This window comes from Apostichopus japonicus, chromosome 7 (assembly GCF_037975245.1).
Source record: "Apostichopus japonicus isolate 1M-3 chromosome 7, ASM3797524v1, whole genome shotgun sequence".
Classification (NCBI taxonomy): domain Eukaryota; kingdom Metazoa; phylum Echinodermata; class Holothuroidea; order Aspidochirotida; family Stichopodidae; genus Apostichopus; species Apostichopus japonicus.
Window position 1 is genome coordinate 4,685,393 of NC_092567.1, and position 26,383 is coordinate 4,711,775.

The 26,383-nt window shown below is 36.4% G+C and overlaps 2 protein-coding genes across 4 annotated transcripts in view; both read right to left on the minus strand.

Moving 5' to 3' along the window:
- LOC139969978 (NLR family CARD domain-containing protein 4-like) overlaps positions 1-12,898 on the minus strand; it is a 585,990-nt gene extending 573,092 nt beyond the window's left edge. Inside the window, exons 1-4 of the mRNA XM_071975471.1 lie at positions 12,629-12,898; positions 9,567-9,635; positions 4,712-4,829; positions 2,978-4,473 (exon numbers count right to left, since the gene is read on the minus strand). Of these exons, the coding sequence (XP_071831572.1) occupies positions 2,978-4,473; positions 4,712-4,736 (1,521 nt within the window). The 5' untranslated portion in view covers positions 4,737-4,829; positions 9,567-9,635; positions 12,629-12,898. The remainder of the gene's footprint in view (positions 1-2,977; positions 4,474-4,711; positions 4,830-9,566; positions 9,636-12,628) is intronic.
- Positions 12,899-14,179: 1,281 nt separating this feature from the next.
- LOC139969965 (uncharacterized) overlaps positions 14,180-26,383 on the minus strand; it is a 39,354-nt gene continuing 27,150 nt past the window's right edge. For all 3 annotated transcript variants that reach the window (XM_071975432.1, XM_071975433.1, XM_071975431.1), the window contains 10 exons: positions 25,579-25,796; positions 24,744-24,820; positions 24,156-24,208; positions 23,568-23,687; positions 20,982-21,190; positions 20,390-20,466; positions 18,715-18,779; positions 17,750-17,797; positions 17,194-17,219; positions 14,180-16,362 (listed from right to left, as the gene is read on the minus strand). In XM_071975432.1, the coding sequence (XP_071831533.1) occupies positions 16,272-16,362; positions 17,194-17,219; positions 17,750-17,797; positions 18,715-18,779; positions 20,390-20,466; positions 20,982-21,190; positions 23,568-23,687; positions 24,156-24,208; positions 24,744-24,820; positions 25,579-25,796 (984 nt within the window). In that variant the 3' untranslated portion in view covers positions 14,180-16,271. The remainder of the gene's footprint in view (positions 16,363-17,193; positions 17,220-17,749; positions 17,798-18,714; positions 18,780-20,389; positions 20,467-20,981; positions 21,191-23,567; positions 23,688-24,155; positions 24,209-24,743; positions 24,821-25,578; positions 25,797-26,383) is intronic.

Consider the following 26,383-nt stretch of genomic DNA (forward strand, 5'->3'; position numbering starts at 1 on the left):
ATCATATCTTCACAAATCGGCAACAAATTCTGAACATTGTAATTAAGTTTTATTTGAGGACTAGCAGTGTGTCAAACTTGAATTTACCCAGAATAAAAAAAACTAAGGGAACTAAACTCTCTGGGGAAGTAACAGGCCAACTGAACAAAAACCATGAACCAATAGGAAATTGGTAACATATGTTCAACATTAACATCTCAATTTAACATTGAGTAACGTTTGGAAGAGGCTTTGGAAGAGAGCTGACTCGTTCAGTCTTCAAAATGCGACAGAAAATTTGAAGTGCCCACAGTTATTGGCCAAGGTTGGTGCATCAAGGTTGGTAGTGAGTTTCTCCCTGCGATAGAATATCTTGTGCCTTGGGTTTAGCCATTTTCAATTGGGCCCAGCTGGCTGCATCACTGACACTTGTATGTCGTTCTGGCCCCCCTTTGCTTCTATTACACAGGGGTGCAATACCGCTTTGTATTCAACGGCATACCAGTCTATACCAAGTTCTATACCAGCATTGTCACTCCCTGAGCAGGTTGCATTTTTCTGTGGCCTCCCTCATCTCTGAGGGGGGTATTCCTTTCAGCAGAGCTGTTGCCATCATCTGTAATTGTGAAGGAGATGACATCCTTGTTCTGTACCTGCAAGTGATGTTTACTGGCCATTCCAACGATTTGCTTGGCATTCTCAAATACAGATTTCAGACCGAGTTCGCTATTTCTCGCCTCAATTTCAGCTTGCGGCATCAGTAGGGCTTCCACCTTGGGCATTCCAGTGTTTGCTGCCACGAAGCTTTTTGCATTGGTAATGACTGCCTTCCGAGATTTGACTTAGTTCCATACACAACGCTTCACTGCTCCACCAATCTCATCCACAGAATTTGAGATTGTGCTTTTCTTGAAGGCGGATAATAGGAGCAGTGAGGAATCTGTTCTTAAATTGTAAAGCCGGACCATCCGACCAGACGGATACAGACTTCAAGGCTTGGGTTAGGCTATCAAGAACTTTGTCCACATATGCCATAACTGTATCCTTGGAGTGGACCAGGCTGTCTGATGCCACAACACTGGAATCGAGGGAAACGGAGTGCCACACTGCTGCTGTGAACAGGCTCACCTGTCATTGGTTCCAGTGGGCACTCTGGATTTCATCTTGAGATACACATGTGTAGTTCTCAGAGAAGTCTATTTGGATCAGGGCCTTGGTAGAATTGAAGGAAGTGGATCCAGCCCTTTCCCGCTCCAGGTTGAAAGATGCAGGAGGAGGCAACTTGTCGTCTAGTGGCCACCCTCCGAGCTTCTTGCTGAATCTTCTTCATGGGTGATGGCAGAGTACTCTCCAGGTGTCTTACTAACCCTTACTCTAACCCCTACTGCCCTCTCTTATTGAGCAATTATTTACAAGACAATAATAGGCATTTCCAGCATTGTTTCAGTGTGTTAGCTTGGTTAATCACGTTACACATTGGTTACTCACGTTACACGGTTACTCACGTTACAGATTTCAGTGATTTATCACTCACACATGATGGGTCTCTCCTCATTAGTGATCTTGTTTCCACACTTGGGACTATGAGTACTAACGAAATTATGGTTATCAGATTTCCACTTGCTAAAGAAATGTCACATAGAGAAAAAGTTGTATTTTCGGTTACTCACGTTACATCAGTGATTGAGGCCTGGTGTTCTGAAGTTGTCATGAAGAAATTTTGAAATGTTTTTCTGTCATAACACAGTCAACAGGAGTATCTATCATAACACATAATAAAACTACTAAATACTATCTGATGAGTATTATGTAGGATGGAATGGAATGTATGATGCATTTTCAGGATTATTTTGAGCTCTCATCCTCCTTGATTAATTGAGGCATGTATTCAAAATTTGAGTGTTGGAGAAAAATTGCTTACCTATTCCACAAACTTAGATATGTATACTACAACATTAGACTGATAGCAGGTTGAAAACTGACACTTCTTATTTTTAGGCCATGTCCCCTCCATCGTGGAATTGCCCATATATATATATATAAGCATGATGAAATGTTCCACATGTACCTAAGTATTTGTTAAATATCAATCATACTAAATACTGCTAGTAATACTGTTGAGAAGATAACAGGCTACACATTTCATTACAAAGAATACACTTTGATCATTCACCTCTCTCAACATTTCCTGATATGTATTACCATACCATACCATGTATTAACATACGATTCTTTTTCAATTTGAATTAGTAATATCAGACAACCAGGAATGATGATGATGTATTACTATATCAGTGAAATCACTAATATGTCATCAACATATTTTAATGAATGCTTTACCATGCAATGTGTGAAATTATACTTTCTTAATTGTTGTACTTTTTTGGCTCTTTTAGTTCAATTATACAGTTTTATTTTGATAGAAGAACTGCCAAGTGACTGTTTCGATCACCCCATTGTAAATTATCGGTTACCGACCATGTATTGGTATTAATGATAACTGATGTTACATTAAGTTAATGGGGTAACTTAAAAGATTAAACAATTTCCTCCAACATATACGGCTTGCTGTTCCAGGTTCAATTCAATCATTTGAAGCATTTAACATTTATTTAAAATCTTTGAAGACTAGCTTTTTATTCTTAACGGAAGAATCTGAAATTCCAAACATTAACACTCCATGTGTTTATGTTGAAGTATACGTTTAATATTCTCAATATATCATCAGTTTCATTTGAGTTTTAGTGCAATTTGGCACATGCAGAGATTATTCTGATTGATTTAAATATATGACATCCTTTGCAATTATCCTCAATACACCACTGTATATTCATTAGCTAGGAAAACCACCATTCTTCTTTATGATTTAAAGTGGCTAAAATAATATAGTTTTCAATGACAGTCGATGGAAAACAAAACCATTATAAAAAAGTAAACAGTTCCTAACTTAGGTGTAGGTAAAAAAGATAAAAGGCTGTTTATTTATTAGCTAACTTACATGATTTTTAGATGCAATCTCCAGCAACTGTGTCGTCGATCTTTGAAGAAGAGCGCTGTCGCCTCTCTCTATTTTAACGACACGCGAGCAGAGCTCTTTCACCGAATCCATAATGTTGTTGACGTCACCAGTTTGCTCCAGGATACAGAGGATGGCAAACTTATCCCCGTCTGGTAAGCTCTTCAAATGGTTGATGAGTTTCTTTCCAGCATTGGGATTCAGACCACAGGCAAATCTAAACAGGTACTGAAGATCAAATGGATCTACGAACCTGAGAATATCGGAGAGATTGTGTGCGTTCTTTACAAGAGTGACAAGGTGGTGGGCTGCGTACCATTCACAGAATAGTTTATGATAAAAACGGACCATCGTTGTAAACAACACATTGTCTCCAGTAGAATCATCGTTCACTTCATCTTCTTCAACCAAAATGCCAATTGAAATATACTGGTCATATGATTCTCGCCCGATTCTTTGACGAAATCTAGTCTTATTCCATGACAGTTGTTGGTTTTCCTTGTTTAATCCTTCGAAAGCTATTTTGTCTAGCTCATGATGTTCCATTTCATGAAGATAGAAATCGTTGCTCCTATTGCCTTTAAATTTCTGTTTCAGATGGTCGTAAAAACATCTAATCATGTGTTTGAAGAACTTTGTGACAGACTTGAACTTCATGAGGTCTCTCTGATCATGAGCCATGTGGGCAAACATCACGAATATGAGAGGCACCTGGCAAAGATCAGCAAGGATGGAGTTTTCATTGAGCCGTTGTTTTATTTCTTCCACTGCCTCATCGTTGTTACTAACTACAGCCTTACAAATATACTCATTCCTAGCTTTGTCATCGAACCCTGTTAGTTTGGCCCTCATAGTTTCTTTTCTAAGATATCCTGGAAGATATCTTGTCGTTAAGCTGACGTCAAAGTCTGCAAACAGTTCCATCTTTATGATCTTGTGAACATCGTCATTATCATTGCTATCCCTGCCAGGATACTCATCATATCCATCCAAAATAATGTGGACGGACGAGCAACTGTGAATTATCTTTTCAAGCTCATGTTTGCTAACACGGGGTTCGTGGAAGAGAAGAAATGACTTAATCGCCCTGTAGAGAGACTTTACTCTTCCAAGTTGTCTTAACCGAAGAAGAATTAGTATTTCTACATTGTTCATCGGGGAATCCGATACGTCATTACACCAATCGTAGGCCAGCTGAAGGGTTAACGTCGACTTACCATACCCGGGCTCTCCTTGGATAATGCGTCTCTTGGATTTAAACCGATAGTCAGTATAAATACTTTTGTAAGAATCCAAACGCTCCCATGATCCTCTGGTGCCTGGCGTTGGCTCTGGTGCCAGACAAACTTCAACGCCCCCTTCTACAAAGACCTTGTCCACACAATAAAGTCTATCTTTTATATATGGCAGGGGTTGAATCGCATCATATTGGCCTTTATATGTCCTTTTGAGACCTTCTATCAGAAATTGTTTCTTCTCTAAACAATAAAACAGAAACAATATGTGTAAATGTTCCACGTATGATTAAATTTGACAAACAATAAATTAGTGACACACATGGGAACACATCAATCTTAATTGTTTATTCGTTACTGATAATACAGTTTTGTTAATGTCCTATTTGTTATTAAGACGACAGAGCGGGAGGAGGTTACATGTTTTACCAAAAGGAAGTAAAGATGCACAAATGACAAAGTCAAAGAATAAGGCATCTACCTTGAAGATCAGGAGTCAGCTCCATTGTCACGTGATTTACTTCAGACAGTCTACGAAGCGTGAAGGGGTCGTGTCAGAACAGCTCCTGCCCATCGTTTCTGTGAATCTGTTTTTCTTTCTTTAAAATATGAGAAAAATAGGGAATCTAAATAATTACATTTTTCTGTTAACTTTCAAAATGTATACTACATTGTGTTGTTGTTGCATATGGATGGTTCAATGTTTAATTAATAACCAGACAGCAAACCTGCAGTGTGGTTTCAATGATGCTACATCAATAATCTTATATGAATGTGACACACTAGGCTGTAGGGTATAACCATGATGAAAAGCATACCTCGATATAAGCAAAAAGCATTGAGATCATATAAAAACACACAATTCACATTGGCACCTGAAGACCGAGATGAAAACTTTTCTTGTATTCAGCATAGAGATTGATCGCTACCAAAGACAACTGGCCTCTTCCACTCTATGTGGTACACCTACAAGCCTACATTAAACATGTGTTAGTCAAATGTTAAGCCCCCTCCCCGGTCCCCAAGATTTTTATTTGGCACTGAATCTTGACAATTGCAAAAATACGCCGAAAAAGTTAACAATGGTACAGTAGCAAAGGTAACATATAGATTATTCAAATTGATATCGGCCATTCCAACACATTAAGCACATGTACAAACAGTACAATGTTTCATTACACACCTTTGTGCACAGGCATGTATGCAGCAACGTACAGTAAGTTACCGACACACTTAAGTCAATGGAGATTTGGTCGAAACTTCTTGATTCATCTACGGATGCCCTTTAGCTAATTTCCAATTGCCAACAGCCTCTCCTATTAATGAGGCGTAACACACATGTAATATCATAGGCTGCACTGTGGGAGATACTGTACAATAGATTATAAAACAAGGTTTCCACAAGTTGACCACTGGTGACATTTGAACTCCGCAAAAAACAAAAGGATTGTTGAACTAACTACATACTTTATAAGAGGTTGGTCCAAGCTTCCCTTCTTGAAATATCATGTTTACAATGTTCACAGTTTGACCCATGGTGACCCCAACCTTTGACCTCCGCAAAAATCCATAGATATCTTGGGCTCAATGTGACACAACTACATACTAAATATGAGATTGGTCCAAGCTTCCCTTCTGGAGATATCGTCATTACAAGGTTTCACAGCTTGACCCCTAATGACATTTGACCTCTAAAGGCAGTAGGCTTTTTCTACTCAAGTTGGTACTTTTACAGGTAGGGGCCCCTCAGAATGCTGGTGCCCCTCAAAATGTAGGTGAACAAATATTATTGGCTAGAAAAAAAACTGAACCTGTCATGAACTTTCTATTATACTTTTTAGATAGGATATATGTATGATGAATTTAAAATTGCCAACAACTCAAAAATTATTTCATAGTTTCCAAAAAACCATATGGGTACAATCATCTATTTGCTAACCGTGCATCTAAAATTTGCTATTAATTGAAGTGTACCTTCTTGGCACTGCATCAAAAACGGACAACTAGGGGGTAATTTACATTGCAAAATTACCTGTTTGTAGAATGATGATCAGTGAAATATAGCACTTTGTACGTAACTTGATATTTTTGAAATCATCATTACTTGATCAGAATCAGCATTTTGAGGGGCATTAAACCAGCGTTTTGAGGGTCAATAAAAAAAATTATGAAAAATTAATGAATCCATTATAGTGTAATATCAAAACTGTATTTTTACATGAAACATATAATTTTACACTAATAACACCCAAAATAAACACTAACCTCACATATTTTGTAATTTAACTACGTTAAATAAGTTGCTCTCATTTTTTTTTAAATGTTCTGAGAAATATTTACTATTTCCTTCTACAGTATTCCCTCAATTCTATGTCCATTACATTTACTAAGATATGTACAATTCACAACATACTGCAAAAATAACTACTATATAAATGAAGATCTCATTTGGATGTAAGTTTTGCTACCTTTAAGATTTTTAACATTGTGGGTCAGTTCAACTGGGTGGGTGCTTATGGGTTGGCGCAAAATACAGTACCACACACATATAGTATAAACGAATATTAATTACACTTTAAAGAACCTTCATTCACATGTAACAGTTTCATGTAGCTGAAGAAAGAACAATCTGTTTTTAACTGTAATGATTTATATTTAACAGATAATAAACAACTTTATCATTTGAAACTTTAATTAAACAAATAAAGCATCATCAGAAAAGACGAACTTGTAAAGGGTAATAACTAAACTATAAAATTAATCAACTTTTCATTTCACAAACACATGTTTATTGATAAGTGTATTTCTACATTCTTCCACATTTCACCATCCCTGGTTGCACTTCTGCTTCATACACTTCACCATAAAATATAGAAGCAGACTATTTTTCCATTTCCTGTGACATACCCTTATCTACTCCAAATGGTTTCTCTAAACATCTCACACAGACTTCATCTCCCACCCTTTGTAGAACTCTACCAATAAACACTTCTTCTTCGTATTTCACCTTAACCCACCGACACTTTCACATCCTTCATATCCAACCTTCTTAAGCCCATCACATCTACACCTTCAACCTCGACAGCATCTACACCTTCAACCTCAACGTCATCTGCACCATCAACCTCAACCTCTTCTGCACCTTCAACCTCAATATCATCTACAGACATCACTCCAACAGATGAGTCATCAACAAGAAGTCGCCGACACACACGCTTCCCTTGTGTGCAAGCAGGCAAAATCATATCAGGCTTGACTCCATTTTCATCTTTACATGCAGCTTTACTGCATATATTTGGGAAGCCAGCACATTCAAGCATTTGGGACACAGTTTCAACTTCTCTGCCTCACACTTGCCATCTGGTTTCAAGCAAACACAATGTGACTTGCACTTCAAAAATGTCTCTAGATTACACTGTTTCTTCAACTTATTGTCTTGTCTGGCTTTGTCCCTTGCTTCGTTCTCTTTATTCAATAACTCCACTGACTCTTATATTTGTTGTCCTTCCATGGATCCATGGACTTGAGTTACCCTAATGTTACTTGTTACCTTTGGTTTTGGCTTCACTTTCTTAATTGTCAGTAGTCCATCAATCTCCTCCAATGGTGTCCTCTTGAATGAATCTTCAAGCTTCTGGATGGTTTCTAATGAGTTCTCCAGTTTTTGCATATATAGTACTGCTTGGTGTACTTCTTGATGCCAACTGGTGACTCAACCATTGATGTGTTGGAAGTTGATGATTAAGGTCCTGTTGTTTCATCAGTTTCATCTTGAATAACAGATGATGCTTGAACAAATTTGTCCTTTTGCATCCATTCAACACTCAGGCCATGGTTAGTTACACCATGGAGCTATAAACCTGGGATTTATAGCTCCATGGTTACACCAACATGTTTTGCTGCATTTTTTATTATTTCAAGTTTGTTTGCCCACCGTGGCCAAACATCTGCCAATTTCTTCATGAAACCATCCCTGTTGACTGTGCATTCCGCTGAAAAGAGTTCTCCCTTGCTGTTATGGTATTCACAGTGCAAATTTTGATTGATTTGGTCATGTAATTGTGTGACTCCAGTGGTGTCAGGTGGAGTGATGAAAAGATGCATTTCTTTTGCTCTCAAGAACCTCAACACCTCAATATCAAATCTGGAACTGTGGCCATCAGAAACAATGACAACTGGTCTTTCTACCTTCTGTGCTGCTTAGTGTCGATCTAATAACTTGTACGCTGACAACAGGGATTCATGTGTTTGAGAACCACGTTCAGTTGTTGATATGAGAAGATTTGGAATGTTCTTGACAGCAATGTCAGGAGCCATATGTACAAGTGTAGATAGTTGAGTTTGAAGAAATCCAAAGTATTGTTAATTGTCTTTAGGATGTTTGTTGGTTACTTTTGCTCTTTTATTACTTAAGTGGGGAATATTTTTCCATTTGTTGACTGTCAATATGCCAAGGAATGGGAAAACAAAAAAAATTTTTGTAAAGGAGGTGTCATGGTTTTTTTTTTTCATTAGGAAAAATCAGCATTCTGAGGGGCAATACACCAGCATTTTGGGAACCTCAGTGGGAAAAAATACAAGAAACACAATCAATTTTTAAATAACTCTTAGAGAGTTTAAAATGAGTGAACTAGTCAAAATTTGTTGTTAATTCATCACGTTCCTGGAAAATTATTAGCAAAATTGTTGACCAGCATTTTGAGGGGCAAGTGTTTTTTAGTGTGGTTTTTCTCCATGCAAAAAAAAAATGATAAAAAAAATATTTTCATGTTTGGACCCAAATGCAATCTAAGTTAATAGATAATCTTCATAATTATTCATTGTTTTACCCAATAATGTAAAACTGGTGAGCTGTAGGTGACTTACAAAAAACACCTACATTCTGAGGGGCCCCTACCTGTACACACCAAATATGATATTGGTCCAAACTTCTATTCTAGACATATCCTGTTTCCAAGTACTGTAAGGTTTCACACACACTCATCTGCCGGCATGACTACAAAGGTTACGATTATCATCGAAACCAAACATGTGCTGGGAAAGAATATTTTATTCCTAGGAGGTGCAATGATTTTACATGAAAAGTAGATATTAAGACAATTTCAGCCCAATACCCCTATGATGCCAAACTCTATGCTGGGTGTTACAACCATGGACAATATACACATGCTTTTTATACTTGTAAGCGCAGATAATTTAATATATAAAGCAGTAATATCTATCCACCGGGATATCTCTTACAAGAGAGTTAAAGAAGACAAAAATGGTTAATCTTATGTTAAACTGCTATTTTGTGGAACCTAAAGAGAAAAGTAAATAGTCTGAAACTGACTTACGAGTTGCCCTTCATGTCTTCATCTAGTCCTTGATTGTGTAGTGATGAGTTCATCTGCAGGTTTGTCCAGCTGTCAATTTGTTAAGAAAATTCCCGTAAATAGCGTAATTGTGTTAAAAAAAAAAAAAACTTCAACAATATAGACAGTTTCTTTCATTGTGTGCCGTTTAAAGAAGGTGCAATTCCATGTTCAGTACACTTGCCTAAAATCATCATAACGGTGATCGTAGAAAAAACGAATTTAGTACAGAAACATTCCCAATACCAAATGTACGCATACTGTACAACGTATGTTTTCCTTAAAGGAATTTTTTGGCAGTCTATTGGGTATATGTAAAAAAACTCCATACAGTATATTTTTGTTCATACTGACATTTCATACTGACAGTCCAACTGTAGTTCAGGGATTTTCTATCCTATGATTCAGGAGAAGGGAAATGTTAACGTCATGCCAACTTCATCTAATATACTTTGAACAGTGGAGACTGATGGGCGACTGTAACGTCATCACGACACATCATTTCAGGAGCTGCAGAGACACTATCATTGGAAAGCTACATTGTAGCGAGGAGAGGTAACATTTCTAAAAATAAAATAGCAATTGAGATGAAAAATTCCCAGTGAAGTTAAAAGTTAGTAATCATTTGAAGATTTAAAACATTCTAGAATTCCCTAACTAGGTTTTCTTCATAATTATGTTGTTCTGAAATAAAGTTTTGGAATCACAGCCATACGCAAAGTCTGTACACATTCCAGTGTACTGTATCAAGGCCAAGCTTAGAGTGAGATCTTTTGTGTGCACATCCATTCGCACAGTCTGTTCACATTCCTGTGTATTGTCTCATGGCCAAGCTAAGAGAACTGGGATCTGATCGATTCTGACCAATGTGCCGCACTGACGTCACTTCTCGACATAAGTCAGTGTTAGACTCAAATTTTCTGGCAGTACGGGCCAACATTTCAACCACTCTATCACAGAAACTAACATTCATCACAGGACAAGGCTTAGGGCGATTGAAAGACAAACAAGAGCCCAAGGGCACTACGGAGTATTTATGGTTCCTTGCTTGTAAGGAATATTAACAAGGAAGCAGCACTGTTCTAACATTATGTGGTCCGATGTGCACACACAATATCATTGCCAAAATAGCACAAATCAACTGTTAGTCCTTTTGAGAACCTGTTGAGGACCAGGTGACTGATATGAGCAAGAGTTGGCTTTTTTTACAGAACTCACAGAATCATCCTAACTGTTCTTATTAAGAATTTTAACAAACCCAAACGAAACCTTGATCTCTATTATTTAACTTTGCACACAAAGGTTGCAGAGGAGTCAATTTATGTACAATTTAGATCGGAAAATGGCCACAAAAATTCAATAGTCAACTTAAAAGAAACTAATACAGGTCAATGGAGGTCAACCTGAGGTCAAAGGTCGCCCAAATGCAGGTCGACTATTGAATTACAATAGCGTAACTTCCAACATCAATGGACATTTGGTTCTTCCTCTCACTATGGGCTATCCACCCACCAAGTTTGGTCATGATACCGTGTAAACGGCACAGCACTACTCCTCAAGGCCTGTTCTGAACATGGACACAGAACAACAATTTAGACAGCCATAGTCAGCTGGAGACAGGTCTGGCATTTTTCGGAAACTTACTCCTCGTCTGTCCTCATGGGGAAAACAATTATTAAGCGTTTCCTTGTTAATGCGTTCCAGGTTTCTTTTTCCTATGCCTAAAACACAAGGAACGCTAGTAAGAAAAAGAAACTCACCTTTTTATTTTCCACTCCAAGCATTGGCTTAATTGATAAGTATTGTGTACAAGAATCCCTATTCTTATACCATTGTTCAAGTGACTGGAAACTATTTTAATACTCACTTATCAGAAAAAAATGCTAAACCATCTAATCACAGCCTTCCACGAAATTCTTCCTATGCCATATATATTCTAATTAGAGGGAAAACATCAACAATATGCAGGCCTACCAAGCTGACATTGATAGAACTCAGACCAAACCACCTAGGCTTAATTATCTTTAATACTTTCAACAATGCATTCCATACCTACCAGCTTTTACTCTTTCCACAGCCTAGATATGCCTTCCTCGGTTCCTCCCCTATAAACAATACTTTCCTCCCTAAATCAGTTACTAGAGATTCTTTCATTACAAAAAAAAATCTTCACACATTGCCCTCAAGTCCCTTGAAAATATGTTATCTTCTTTCACTAAAATCTCCTAAATCACATGAATATTTACTTCAGTTCTTTCACTACCTAATTTAACTCTTTCCACTTAGCCTAGCCAATATGCCTTCTCTCTTTCCACTCCTGGGAAATGTTTGTTTCCTCCCCTGAAAAACGTTGGTTTCCTCCCCTAAAACTTAAGATTAAGGGGCGGAAAGTAACGTTTTTTAGGGGAGGAAACTGACACAGAAACAGGTTAGGAAATTAATGGAAGGGCTAGTGCCATCAGTGATGGGGTCATTATCTGCAGAATAACTATTGAATTCAGCCCACTGCTACTACAACTTCATTAATTATGTATGTCTTATTTTATGGTACTGGGGAATATCATCACTGCATTGCTATCACTGTATCAGTGTCACTTAACTTTTGTAAGTTACATTGTAACATAGTAGTCTGCGCGAAATGTATGCATTGACGATACGTACCAGTACACTAGCCTACTAATATTATAATAGTATTAGTACTGGCAGTACTATTAGTATTACGGGATTCCGGGCTTAGGCTACAGTACATCGCGTGACATATCATTACATTGTATTTTAGGCGGCTAAGTTTGGCCTTACACAATGGTCTTCAGATTACTATTTCCGGATAGAAACGATCTTTATCTGACAAATTAAAAATGAAAGACCGATTTACAGAAGACAACTTTGAATGGGAATTTAGCGTGCAAAATTTGTACATCCGGCGGGTGAAAGTATAGGCTCTAAACAATTTAATCGCAGTTCCTCTATGCTTGCGAGTATGAGACTAAAATAAATTCTGAAATCACACCAAACAAAGATTCCCTGATTAGTTTGTTACCTACTTGACTGGGATACCTCTTTTGTCAATTTCAGAAGGAATGGCATCTTGAGACGGCCAGTCACAGTTCACGAATAACCGCACCCATTCTTGCGTTATCTCAGTTGACGGCCATGTTTCGATTTGAAGTTAGCATACTTGTTGGAAGCGATAGCTTTTCATAAAGGTACTACACCACAATTAGCGTATACAGTAGCTCGCAAATGTAACCATAAGTCAGAAGAAAAGAGCTACAATGACCTAAGGTAATGCTTGTTTTAGCATATTTTCAGTTGTCATCATTTTTTTTCTGCCTGTATGTGAATTATATACAGCAAAACGTATTCATCAAAAGCCATGGGCGGCGATCATGGGGGTGACGGGGGGTGCACATGTCCCCAATATTTTAGGTGGGGATATAGCATCTAATATCCCCCCAATATTTGGTGGCATGGTCTTTTGGGGGTTATAAATAGAAAATAATGCGTGAGATTATTTATCCAAACAATACTAGGCGGCTAAAACCTTTATCCAACACATGCTGCATTAGGTAAATGACACTTCGTGGTCGTTTCTGTGACCGTATAGCAAGTTGTCACTCATGATTATCATAATATCTGTACATCTCTTGTGTATGAGTGCAAGTACGTACAATCACACATATGATCCACATCTATATGGGTTCACTTGGTTTCCATTTGGCCTGTACGTTTCCTGCAAGATTTCTAACCGCAGGCGTGTAGCCAAGGGGGGGGGGGGGGAGGGGGAGGGGGAGGGGGCGAACGGGGCACATATTTTTATGATATCGCTAGCAATTTCAAAGTAGAAAATGCAAAGATGCAACTTACAAGGCTTGGGAAGTGCCATTTCCAGCGATCTGGGAGGCATTTTGGCAAAAATTTTCTTTTACGCTTCGTGCCAATCCATAGTGGCGCTTTGCTTAGATAGTATGCCTTCACGATTTGCCCTTCCTTGGCAAATCCTCGGGTCACAATTTGTTACTAAATATCACCAAAAAAACGTCACAGACTTTCACCAAAAGTAGTTTTTACTTTTTCAAAATGAATTAGCCAGATGGACTGCTTCAGTAATAAAATTTGGTTTGCTGATAAAAAAAAAGAATTAAATTATTATGACAATTCCACAAAAAGAAGTACTGAAATGGTTATAAGAGTTGTAACTCAACAAAGTATTTTGTTCAGCGAGCTTTAAGTTTGGGAGTCAGGACAAATTAACATGAGTGTCTATGACTTCAGAATCTCTGTTATAATATTGATCAGGTTAATCCTTGAAGGATCAATTTGGATCAATGAGACCTGTCCATCATGACTACCACGTACATGACTGGTGAACTTTCACATCCTCCTTATTTCCTCACTAAATCATTTGCACCCATGCTAAAGGCCTTGCTTTTAAACCCTTCTTTGTCAGATTAAGAGATGGTACTCCCGATAGCATAGAGTAGCGTGGGTAAGCAGATAGGGAATACTGATCTTGCATTGAGATTTAGTAATGGTTAGGCTAGGAAGCCTTCAAATCAGTTTCAATAACTCAAATAAATTATTAAAAAGGTCAAGATGATTATCTTTATTTATTCTCCCATATTCCTGAATAAGTGATTTGAAGAATAAAAATGAGTTCTCTCAGGTAACTTACAAAGTCGTCATGTAAAAAAAGATTATTATAAAACATACTGGAAAACATCAACACTTTAAAAATATTACTATTGCTGTAATTAATTAAATACTTAAAATAACCAATCACAAGTGAAGTCAAGATGTTTCCAGTAAGCTCAGTCTGAAGTACACGCATGTTTCCTGACATTAAAAGTATTTGCCTTGATTACCATTGTTCTGAATGACTTAAATGTAGGTGTTACAAAATACAAATTCCCAGCCTGTTCTTTAGATCCAAAGTTAAAAACTGGAGTTAATACGTTCCAAGGATGCAGCAAACGAAGTTAGCTTTTACGGACTTTAATGTATTGCATGCTACAATATGACATTCTCTTAAAAGGAATGTAAGAAAGTGTATATAACAATAGTAGATGCAAGAGAGATCTCATGAAGTGTTAATATACAATATATAACTGCATTGGCAATTATAGTAAATTGCCTAAAATATCAAAATTGATTACAAATAAAGACAAAATGAACGTGAACCAACGCATTTTTTTCTAAAGGGTAGGGATTTGATATCAGAACCAGAAAGTCATTGTGAAACAAAATGATGACTTTTCACGGCACAACAAGTTGGCAGAAAAGGCCTGTCATGGTTAATAGAGAATATCTATCAGTTCATGGACCAAAAGAATATGCTAAATGCTGAAAAGCTTCATATGGCCTACTACTAACAAAAACAAACATAATTGTAAACATGTTAACAAATTGAGGTAACATTTTGTGTTTTGTGTGTGTGAGTGTTATTCCAGATGTAATATTGTAGTTTCTTGGGGGATTTTTTGAAATTCGACAATGCGAATATAAAGTGAGTTTGGTACGTTTATGCTTAAACAGTATAACAAAGTTCTACCTTCCAACTTTCATGAGATTCATAAGAATAATATTAGAAGTTGAATTGTATCAGTCATAAACGTGCTCGGCTGCTTAATTCTCTGCTTGAGACTTGTTAAATTTGTTAAATTTAAATTGTTTGATCTCTTTACCATTTCTAAGTAGTTGATTATGGATTCTTCTCTTCTTGATAATTTTTTCCTACAATAAGACCTCGAATAAGCTATGTTGTAATCAAGTCTCCACCACATCAATACAGTTGTTGGTAATGACGTAATAGTGTAATTTTATGTACCACATGGCAAACGTTTAATGTTATTCTTTATACCCTTCTTTACTTAAGTTACGAATGTAAAGAGTGTAAGTTACGTATATAAAGAGTGGAACTGAAAATTTCAATGTAATGTCATTCAGTGCATTGATAAATAATTTAAAACAAAATTTTGAACTGCAAAATTGTAAGCAATGGTTATATCGAATGAAAATGGGCGTGATTCCTGCATGGCCACACGATATGCAAGGTATCCATTTGAAAATGCGCCCTTTAATACGACTGCCATTACAGTTTACCTGCCTCCAGCATTTTAATAGGCTCTATCAGTGCAGTAGATGACAGGAAATTTGAGCTGTGCAAGTGACTTTTCCACACTCGTTTCCTTTGCTAGGCTTGGCGAATAGATTACGTAAAACACAGGCTAACGTTCCAGACTAATAACCTTGAAAGGTGAAGAAGTGGGCAGTGACGAAAAATGAACTGCTTTCTTACTAAAGGGAGGTTTTTCAATGAATAGCTTCTGACTAGCGACCCCAGAAGAAATGTCAATATAGGAATCATTGACAAATTAAGGCAGGGTACCTCAGTTTCTATATCGCAGGAGTTGTGATGCTGAGGTGACTGGTTCAAATCCGTTCCATAGAAATTGTTATTTGGTCTTTTCCATCCAAATGAGCATGTGTTATAGTTTTGTTACTCAATGTACTTGAACATTATACCTACTTAATCCAATCCAAGAATGTTGCACTTATTTTTTTCATAAACTTCAGTTGTTCATTCAGTACCAATGTTATAAGATCGTCGTTGATACCTGTACTGATTTATTCTGATCTGGCAGTTAGGTGGCTGATTTATACTGATGTGGCAGTTACGTGGCTGATTTATACTGATCTGGCAGTTAGCAGTGGCGTCTGTGTATCATCTTCGGGTACCTTCAGTTTCCTTTCTCTAGCCTTTTGACAGTCTGTACCCCTGCAGTAAGATAAATTGCAACAGTTGCAACAAAATGTGAACATAGATCTACGTTATAATGCAAATAAAGTTTAACATTGTTTTACCCAGTTCTATTCAAAAAAATATAGTTTTGACTTTGCTGGTTTGAACAGGCTGCAGCGACGTCATCTATAATTCATTCTTAAATAGATATTGTTATATAATATATATATATATATATATATATATATATATATATATATCAATTAAGTATGGCCGTCACTGCATCCTATTTGATATACACATCCTACATACAAGTGTGTATCCTTTGTATATCTTAAACCCATAAGTAGTATATATCATGCTGCTTCACGGGGGGAGGGTGGGGGGTGGGGTTTGAAGTAGCATGATGTATACTACTCCCTTATTGGTCAAGCCTGTCTATAGAAAAACAGTCCTCCTCAAATTCACTCAAGCATTAATAATTTGTTACTTGATAGCATAAACTACCCCAAATACTGCCATAAGGATTCATCCTTGAGTACACCTATTTAATTGACCAGTCACCTGTATGATTGTAAACACAAGTGCTCTCATGGCCAGTACTACTTTCTGGTGTGCGATGACAAGTTTGGCTTGACACTGAAATGATACACTGTGTGTTTAATCGTGAAATTGTGCAGAAGAGCGTTCAGTATGGCTAGCATTACCAACTCCGGTAGATATTTCAATCTCCCCTGTTTTTGGCCAAAAACAGGGGATTTGGGTGGTATTTGCTATAGGCAGGGATTATCGTCATGATAGGGATTTGTGTATGTTAACTCAATAAATCACCAATCGTACGAAAAAATACACATAAAAATAACTTACTGCCATACTTCCCGGAATTCGCTAACCTGTATAAAAGAAGTCAATCATAAATGACAGCTGTAATTTTATTGTATGACAAAATAATTCAAATTGCAAAAGTATATGGCTGTTAGGGATTTGTGAAATCACATTGTCAATCAAATGAGATTAGAAAATATGGAGCAATCAACTTAATGTTACCCTTATTATTACTTTTTTCATAGTTATATGAGTTAATAGAGTAACATTAAGAAGCTATGTTTGTTATGTCTAATGAATCCGTGAATCACTAATGTTTTCTAAGATCTAGTAGCAAGCCTTATGTAACTTATATAAAGATAGCAAAACTCAACATTTCCTATTTGCGATATGTAATCTATTCTTTTGTGTTCAACGTGCACACAGCGACCATCTTTTTTTTGAATAGTCCCTTTCAAACATTATTATATTTCTATACATGGCAAAAAATGTTCAGATTAGTTTGTAGGTTAATGATCAATCTCCTCCATTACATTGTTCATCGAGATTAAACCAATGAACTTGTGTGTATTGTAATACATTATACTTCACTACCTACCTCCTTGCTGTAAACTGCATCTGTCACATCGAGCGTACGATCATCATACTATAAGTTAGATACAATAGGAAGGTTTATGAGCTTTACCAATATGACGTCACAAAATCACTCCAACAGTTATGAGGCGAATCAAGAATTAATTTTCTTTTCAATTCAAACAAAGAAGGAAGTATGCTACAAAGAAAAATGTTACTTTGTGATGAATATCAGAGATGCTTGGGATCAAAGTTATATCAATAATATCTGTCATGTGACACTTTGACGACACTCTGATGACGTTAATATTCAAACTGCAATAAGGAGCATGTATCTGGTAATTACAGGAGCAAAGGTGACAAGAATGAATCAACTGTTCTTTGTTGCCTCTTAATCTTTTTGATATTTATGTAACGGTATCGTAGACTGACGCTGATCAAAAGTTAATGCAAAGACTATACGATATACTGGACACACACGCAGCAGTTGTAACTGACAGTGCGAAGCAATTGATTCTGGATTCGAAAACTCAACTGTCATACAGAAGATAATTGCATGAGGTTTTCATCTACTACTTTAAGGCAAGATGCACGACGGTACTGCAATCAATGTTAATTTAATGTACTTGAGTGAACACAAAAAAAGCTCTGAAAACTAACCGGTTAAACATTTTTCCATATACCCCCTAAACTGTTCATTGAAAAACAATCAATCGGTACGAACACTGGTCAAAGTAAGGTTATACAGACATGATGTAATTCTGTTTAATTTTCTTGTTACTTGAGTCAATATGTGAGTCCACCTCAACAATCTGAGCAAAATATATTGATGCATCTTACCTGTCAAACTGTTCCCTTGTTTTATTGATTCACTTTGAAAATCACTTAACAGTCGTTGGGGAGTTCCAATTCTTTGAATACATTAATACTTCTTTCCAGATAATTATAACCAGTTGTCAAGCAATAGTTTAATAAGTTCTTAATACTCACCATCCATCGACCAGATTCAAGGTTGAGGTCATAAATTTTGCCACTATCATACGGTAACCAAGTGACTAAAATGAAAGAGGTTACAATGCCATGATTAACAAAATAAAAATAAAACATGATTATTTCACTCCCATGCAGACACCCCAATGACCTACACTACAGTCACATAAGCCTTGAGCAATTTATTGTGAAGAGACTGTACAAGAATCTGCTACGCCCAGCTATTTTACATAATTACATTAACATGTAGAACATGCGCAAAACAAGGCAGAAGGGCAAATTTTGCCATCATTCTCTGTTCTGTTATCGAGTGAAAAATGTAACTTTCATTTATGCGGAAAGCTTTGAAACGGGATAAACCAGTTTGTGTATCATTGTTTTTTTAAAACATTTAACCTGACATTCTTTAGAAAAGAATATCATTAGATTATAGTTAGATCATGGTCTCCCCTTCACTGGCATGTATCATGCAAAAGGCAACGTTTGATGCACAGTATATGTAACATACTGGATGTATTTCATGTAAACCCTGATCTGGAGATATTCCCAGTCTTAAATTACCCTCACTGCATAATATTATTGTAACTGTAGAACATCCTGAGGGTATCTGATACTAATTCAGTCTGGTTCTTAATTCCTCACCATATCTCTGTGGTGGTATGTTTATATTTATACACCTAGTGTACAGTATGTATAATTGTCTAGCAGTGACAGACACTCTGAATACAGAAGTCAAAACAACAACATCTCAGCCAGCTGTACCACCTCTCTTGAGTCTTGTATCAAGCTTATTACTGCATGTAGCATGCATTAGAATATAAGACTACACACTTTAACCTTCCCAACCATACCATGAATAACATGTCCCAACAGGGGATTGTTTCCTTAGGTAGCCCCCCTGACCTGGTACGAAACAGCAGAGGGAGACTGCGGATGCAACGCCTTCACACTATTCAACCTCATGAGCTCAACATTCAGGAAGGACAAGACTAACTTTTCTTCTGCTCCCCCCCCTTCTCCCCTTGTCCCTCCTGTCACTCCTCTTCCCGTAGCTCTCTTCCACCCCCTTTTTTTCTCCACACATTTCTGTCTGTGTCCTCCAGTTTACTCCCTACCCTGTTCCCTTAATCCTCTCTTTGAATCTCCTACCGCTCCTCCTCCCCTGTTGGTTTCTTTCTTCTCTCCATCCCTTGTCTACTAATCCCCTTACATCTATCTCTTTGTGTTCACCCTGCTCATTAAACTGTTTGTATTCTGTGTGTTTTTTGTCCCTTCTGTAACTGATACTTTTCATTTAGCCTCTGAAGAAGTTCCTGCTACTGTAGGATTGAAATGTCAGGCCAACTTATTTTTACACATTCTCTTACACAGGCTCCTTAGTGGATAAGCAGCATGCTAACAGTTTTATTTGATTTTGAATATAAAACAAGTTAGAAGGCTTGATGTCTCAAGTATCGTCTATAAATATACATCCTTTGCTTGATGTTTCACACATTTAATTTATTATTTTAATGATAACTTCAGGCAACCAATCATAAGTAATACAATTTACATTATTGACTACAATGATTGGATGCTGTAATAATAGTAATCAGTATCAGATCATAACGTTAATCTACAAACTGTCGATATTGATCAATCGACAGAGGTTAACCTGAGCATGCAAATAATGTACCTTTCACTTTCCTTGACTTCGATATTGAAGGAATATCCTCAGCAGCAATAGACTGGGGCAACAGACAAAATAAGAACCTGTGAAATAAAGCAGAACCATGAGTTGGTCAATTGCCTGATCACAATTCACAAAAAAGTTATCCGATTTCATTTTTGGTAAATTTTTCAGACAATTACTGTCAATGACCTGAACGAGTAAAGCATTGACAATAACACAGACGATAAAGCTAACCTGTATATCATATATAAACAATGAGTAAAGCTATTCATTAGAAGGAAAGTCATTCAATGATATAGCATTTGTTTTGCGAAATATTTGAAGTATATCTTATTTTCTGCCAAGTCCCTAAAATGACAATTAACCCAAACAAAGCACCACTCCTCACGATCCAATGTAGAGTTTAACAACAAGGCGAAGGTAAAAAATGGGTCTGTAAATACTCAATACAGAAACAATAAAGTTCTGTCCTGTGAGAGTATCTTTCCACTTGGCAAATAGTGATAAAACTTTGTAGGTATTTATGCCTATTTAAAGTGTGAAAGTGGTATCTAGGTACGCATTACTAAGATACGATATTCATTGAAATACTCACATTAGCTTTTCCAATCGCTGTGAATGTTGTGCAAACATCAATATGCCAACAACCTCTGTCTCTGTCAGTTCTCTTCCCTCCTCATATGTATCTATCGATAGCTTCTTTAATGACACAGGACAGGACAATTGCAGCCCTGAACAGAGGATGATGTTACCAGCATCAGCCTTGGAGAAGGATTGTAGAAGCTCCAGATGGAAGATGGGGATCTGAAGGAAGGTAACATACGATTCAATCAACATTGAAATTAGTTAGAGCTATATCGATTATATATACGATTATAACCTACTGTGGCCAGTAACTTTCCTGAAGGTATCACTTATCCATCTTAATACTAGCATAAATCCACTCTTCGCATTATTACGATTAGGCTCAAGTTTGTTTATTGAAATCTAACATTATTATTAACAGAAACAACATTTTTCTTCACCATTTTTAATATGGGTTGATCCAACTTCTTTATCTAACATAGTACACAATGTATAAAAAAGACATTAACACTAAAATGAATAAATGCATGAAACATAAAATGTGCAAAGTGGCTGATATATGAATGATAACCAGGATGAAATATGGACTGTTAGACTAGGAATGTAGTGAGAAAATTTCTTCATATGAATTAGTTATGTTAAACCTCCTGTTGTTATTGTGTCAAACCAAACACCTTATGAATTATAGATATATTGTCACTACAGAGTGATATGTAATCTTTTAATCATCTTGTGTTATGTGTGCCACTAGCTGGAGTACTCCTTGGAAAAATAATTCATTATGATATGATTATCTTATGTGTACATTTAGCGTGAAAGTTAGTACACCGTGAAGACCAGTATGGTTACTAGGATTAAAAGTTTAACAGCGTTTGAGTCCGCTCAGAAAAACTTGCGTCCATATAGTCCTCCATGAAAAATGCAATGTAAAATACCTCTACAGGAACACATAATACTGAGCTATAATGAACCCTGAAAGCACATTGGCATAGGTCTATGCCATGCACAAAAAATCATCAAATGATAAACCTGTAACTATTATACACCAACAAAATGACTTTCAAAGTTCCGAAGCGAGGAATTTTACCGTAGACTAGTTACCATATATGCTTTCCTAGATCACACAATCCATACTACTGCATGGTAAACAACTTCCTTACAAAGCGTGTGTGAAATGTTATAGGCTATGCATATGCTGTGAATGTTGGAAATTCATGTTAAGTAATAGGAGTGCTTAGAGAGAACATGTAAAAGTAAAAACACTGCAAGTTTAACTCATTTGATTGAGCCCCTTAAATTTTGTAGAAAATATAAATATATCTCGACGACACAAGAACACATCCCTAAAGGCCTAGAACTACTTGCTCACAACTTTTATGAAGCCCTGTTGTAAGTTACCATTAACAGTTAACCAATGCAATGTTATTCATAAGTTTGATTTAAAATTGAACAAAGTTTTCCCTTTCCTCAACCACCATTAGCAAGTTGGCCCAACCCCGGCCAGTTCCGACCCATTGCCCCTTACAGTATGTAAATATCTCTTCACACAAAGTCCAATAAAAACTCAAGCCTCAATAGCTACTCTTGACGATGTATGAATGTTGCACAAGAAAATTAAATCAGTGGGGCACATGGTCAAAGACAGTGCGAAAAACTTTGCAACAAAGAAAGTACTGCGGTATGAATGTACATATTACTTGAGCAACTCTCAATGCGGAGAGAACAAACGTACTGTGATGTGAAAATAATTTTTTAGTATCTGAGATGTTACCTTTTATACAAAATTCCTAACTTGTCTCAACTCACAAATTTTTTGGATCAAAACAATGACTCAAATATTACGTGATATCGTAGAAAAAATTCAACAAAAATTTCATACCATGACTGTCAACAGGGCCTAATGTTATGATATTTGAGTGCACACATATGATAGCTTATAGCACAAACATCTCTACACGGAAAGTAATTTTAAATTGTTGTTAATTTACATAATTTGTGTTCATTGAGCACTACAGACACAAGAATGTTTCCAGACAATGGGTAAGGAACTATTAGCCAATCAGATCATGGGAAGTTTGGAAAAGAACCATGACTATTGTTTGCATGTAAATCTCTGTGATGTAAATGTTGTTATAACAAGGTACGGAGTTATAACTCCGTACCTTGTGGTTGATTGCTATGATTTATTTGCTTTAAGACAAATTCAATCATCAGAATGATTGGAAGAAATTTTGGTTATCCTGAGGTTTGGAAAATAATGTTCATTCAAAAGATATTCATTCAAAAATTTGTTTTGTTATGTTTTGCATATAGTCCTAGTTGTGAATGTGTGTACTTAGGGTTTCCATCCGCGGGACGCAATGTGAAGTGTTTGCATCCATCTCTGGAACTTTGCGTTCCGGATGCAAACTCCTGTATTCCTAACACTGTTGAAGACAATGAATCAAATTTTCAAAATGCAAAATGATGCTATCGTATCTTCATAAAACACTTAATAACATGGGGATGACATACAGTATCTAGTACATAATGGGAATGATGTATTTTGACATATCTAGTCCATCATAGGGATTTTGATAATAGACTACTGACTTACATCATTGTTAGATGCGTTCTTCAGTAGCTGCAAAGTACAATTCTGTTGTAATTTACTATCTTTAGTCCAGATCTGTAACCTCTCTGAACACAGTGACTCAATAATATTGATATTATCAACCTGAAAATAAACACAAAATGAAGCAGTGTAAACTTATCTCTCTGTTTTTACTTTTTTCACTATTCTAATTGTAGTATCATTGGTATTACTATAGAAAATCCATTGTTATGAAAATAAGTCCAAAACACATCCAGCAAAACGTCCTTTTCATACTACCAGACTTACCACTATGTACAGAAAAGTTTAAAATAGTCTCAATAGAAAAGAAACGTCATACACGGTTTCCTTGAGTATCTTCAGTTGATTAATGATCTGAATTAATTAGTAATCAAAAATGTCCAATGACCAACTCATATTTTAAAATATTGTTCCACAATCTAGAACTATACGTTATTTTCCCTAAGCTATGTCATGATCTCTGTCGTTGTCTAGTGGTTGTCGGCATTTACACTACTTCCAACTTGTTCTGCACTAATGGACACACACAATAACAAAAAGCCCTGGCAACTAAAAAGAAAAGAATCATACCTCCCAATCACCAGAATGGAGATTCAGGCTGTAACCGTAGTCTCGCCAGTATACTATGATGACAAGTATGTAAAAATATGTTAAATTTAAAGATATTTCAGGATTTATGAAGGAGAGGAATTAACTTCTTCACATAAATGAAACGGATACCTCTACACTAAAAATGGAACACTTAAGACCTAACTTTGAATTTTGGTGCTTTTCATCCAATAAATATGGCTGGACTTAAAACGACACGATTTCGGTGTTTAGACTTAAAGTAATGTTCTTAAACAAATATCCTAAGTATAGGTATGATAAGTTAATAACATTGCCATTACAGTAGCTTGTACCAAAGGAATGTGTCGAGCATGACAAATCAGTTGGCGGTTAACACTTACTGCTCCTGAAATCAATGTAATCCTCCTGACAAAGCAATTTATTTTGTCATATTTTCTACTTTTGCATCATTCTTGCTTTTACCAAAGGCTTACAATCTGCTTTTTGCACTTCTAATGAAAATGTTACAATATATTATCTCTCATATCAACTCCTTGATGACTAGATTTAATCAAATTATCAACCAATGCTGACAGAATCGATAGTTACTTTTAATATTCCTAGATATCATCTCTGCATTGATAGACTCTTGAGAGGGTGAAAGAGGCAGCAGACATTCACTGAACCTTTGAAGTAGAAAGGAAGAACAAACCAACATGAGAGAAAGATAGCAAAACAGTCTTGCTATGAACCCAATTCCATATAGGAAATGATTAGGAAGTGCTTCAAAATGATTGGAATCGAAACACCTTACTGTGGACATCATTTTGCTGTTTAATATGAGCAAATTAGCCTATAACTGCAGGAAGGTAATAGTGTAATGTACAGTATGTTTAGGCTCGTCCTTAGGTCGTGCTACGTAGGAGTCCATGAAAGGAATTGGTGTGCAGACAATCAGATAGATTGTAAAATAGACTTGTTTGTAATACAATTCCACGCACAGTATGTTGTCCTCCGTTTTTAAGAGTGGGGGATTATCTCATACTACCACATTACTGATTAAATCCTCCAAAATTCATGAAGATATTTGTTGGGTTCAATTACACCTTGGCCTCTTTGATGATACTTATCATATCATGTAAGACATTTTCCCAATGATATATGAAGTATATTCTTACCTTCCAAATTCACAACTGTCATTGTTTCTTTTTGTTATAATTCTGTGATGGCTAGTCATACCAACATAAACAACTCATCTTTTTTCATGACTGTAACACTAAAATTTCTGATTACAATTTCTTGATGATACATCATTTCTAATACCAGTTTTGTCAGAGCTCTGTGTTTATCTCTATTACTTTGGTAAATCAGTTATTTTAAATGAAACAAGAGAGAATACTTGTAGGTACATAGTATGATAACAAAAACATGAGATTCAACTTACGACAGCTCCTTAACAGACTGACAACGAAGCGCAAAACAGAAGATGTTTGTTAACTGTATCTCTGATATTGCATACGGTTCATTTCCCTCCTTCTCAGTCTCTATGTGTATCTTTTCTACTGTCACTAAAGGACAGAGAGAGAGGCCAGATTGGAGTAAAATAGTGTATCCATCACACTCCTTGAAGGCCATGGTCAGGTGTAGGCAAGCTATGGTAATCTGTTAGAGAAATGAACAAGGTTAATTTATTGTAGTTATCCTCTAGTTAAAGAATCATGCTACATTATGAACGGATGGAGGGTTTTATGTAATTGAGTTAGACCAGTGTTTAAATGAAGTGTTTCGAGAAACTTCTTCATAGCGAAATATTGAACTGTATTCCATCACTGGACAAATACCAATTCGCATATCGCAGTGGCAGATCGACGGAGGATGCCTGCCTGCTTCTGGACACTATTCTCTGTCAACATGTGGACACTCCTAGTAATTATGCAAGGATTTGTTTGATTTTTACATGAAACCACGTAGATTTTACACGATCCCACGTATGCGGACAGAACGGTTTAGGCGATCATTTTTACCTAGAAGTATTAAGACTTTGAATTGTATGATACATAGATAACTTTTCTTAAACTATTTTTGAGATGCTGTTGTCCATTTTATTATATTGTCATTTTATAATGAATATCAATAAATTTTACTTTACTTTACTTTAGACCATACATTTACATTGTGAGGTCAAAATGACATTTCAACAGTAGCTTACCATGGCAATGAAATGCTACTGCATAAATCATTTGGCGTTT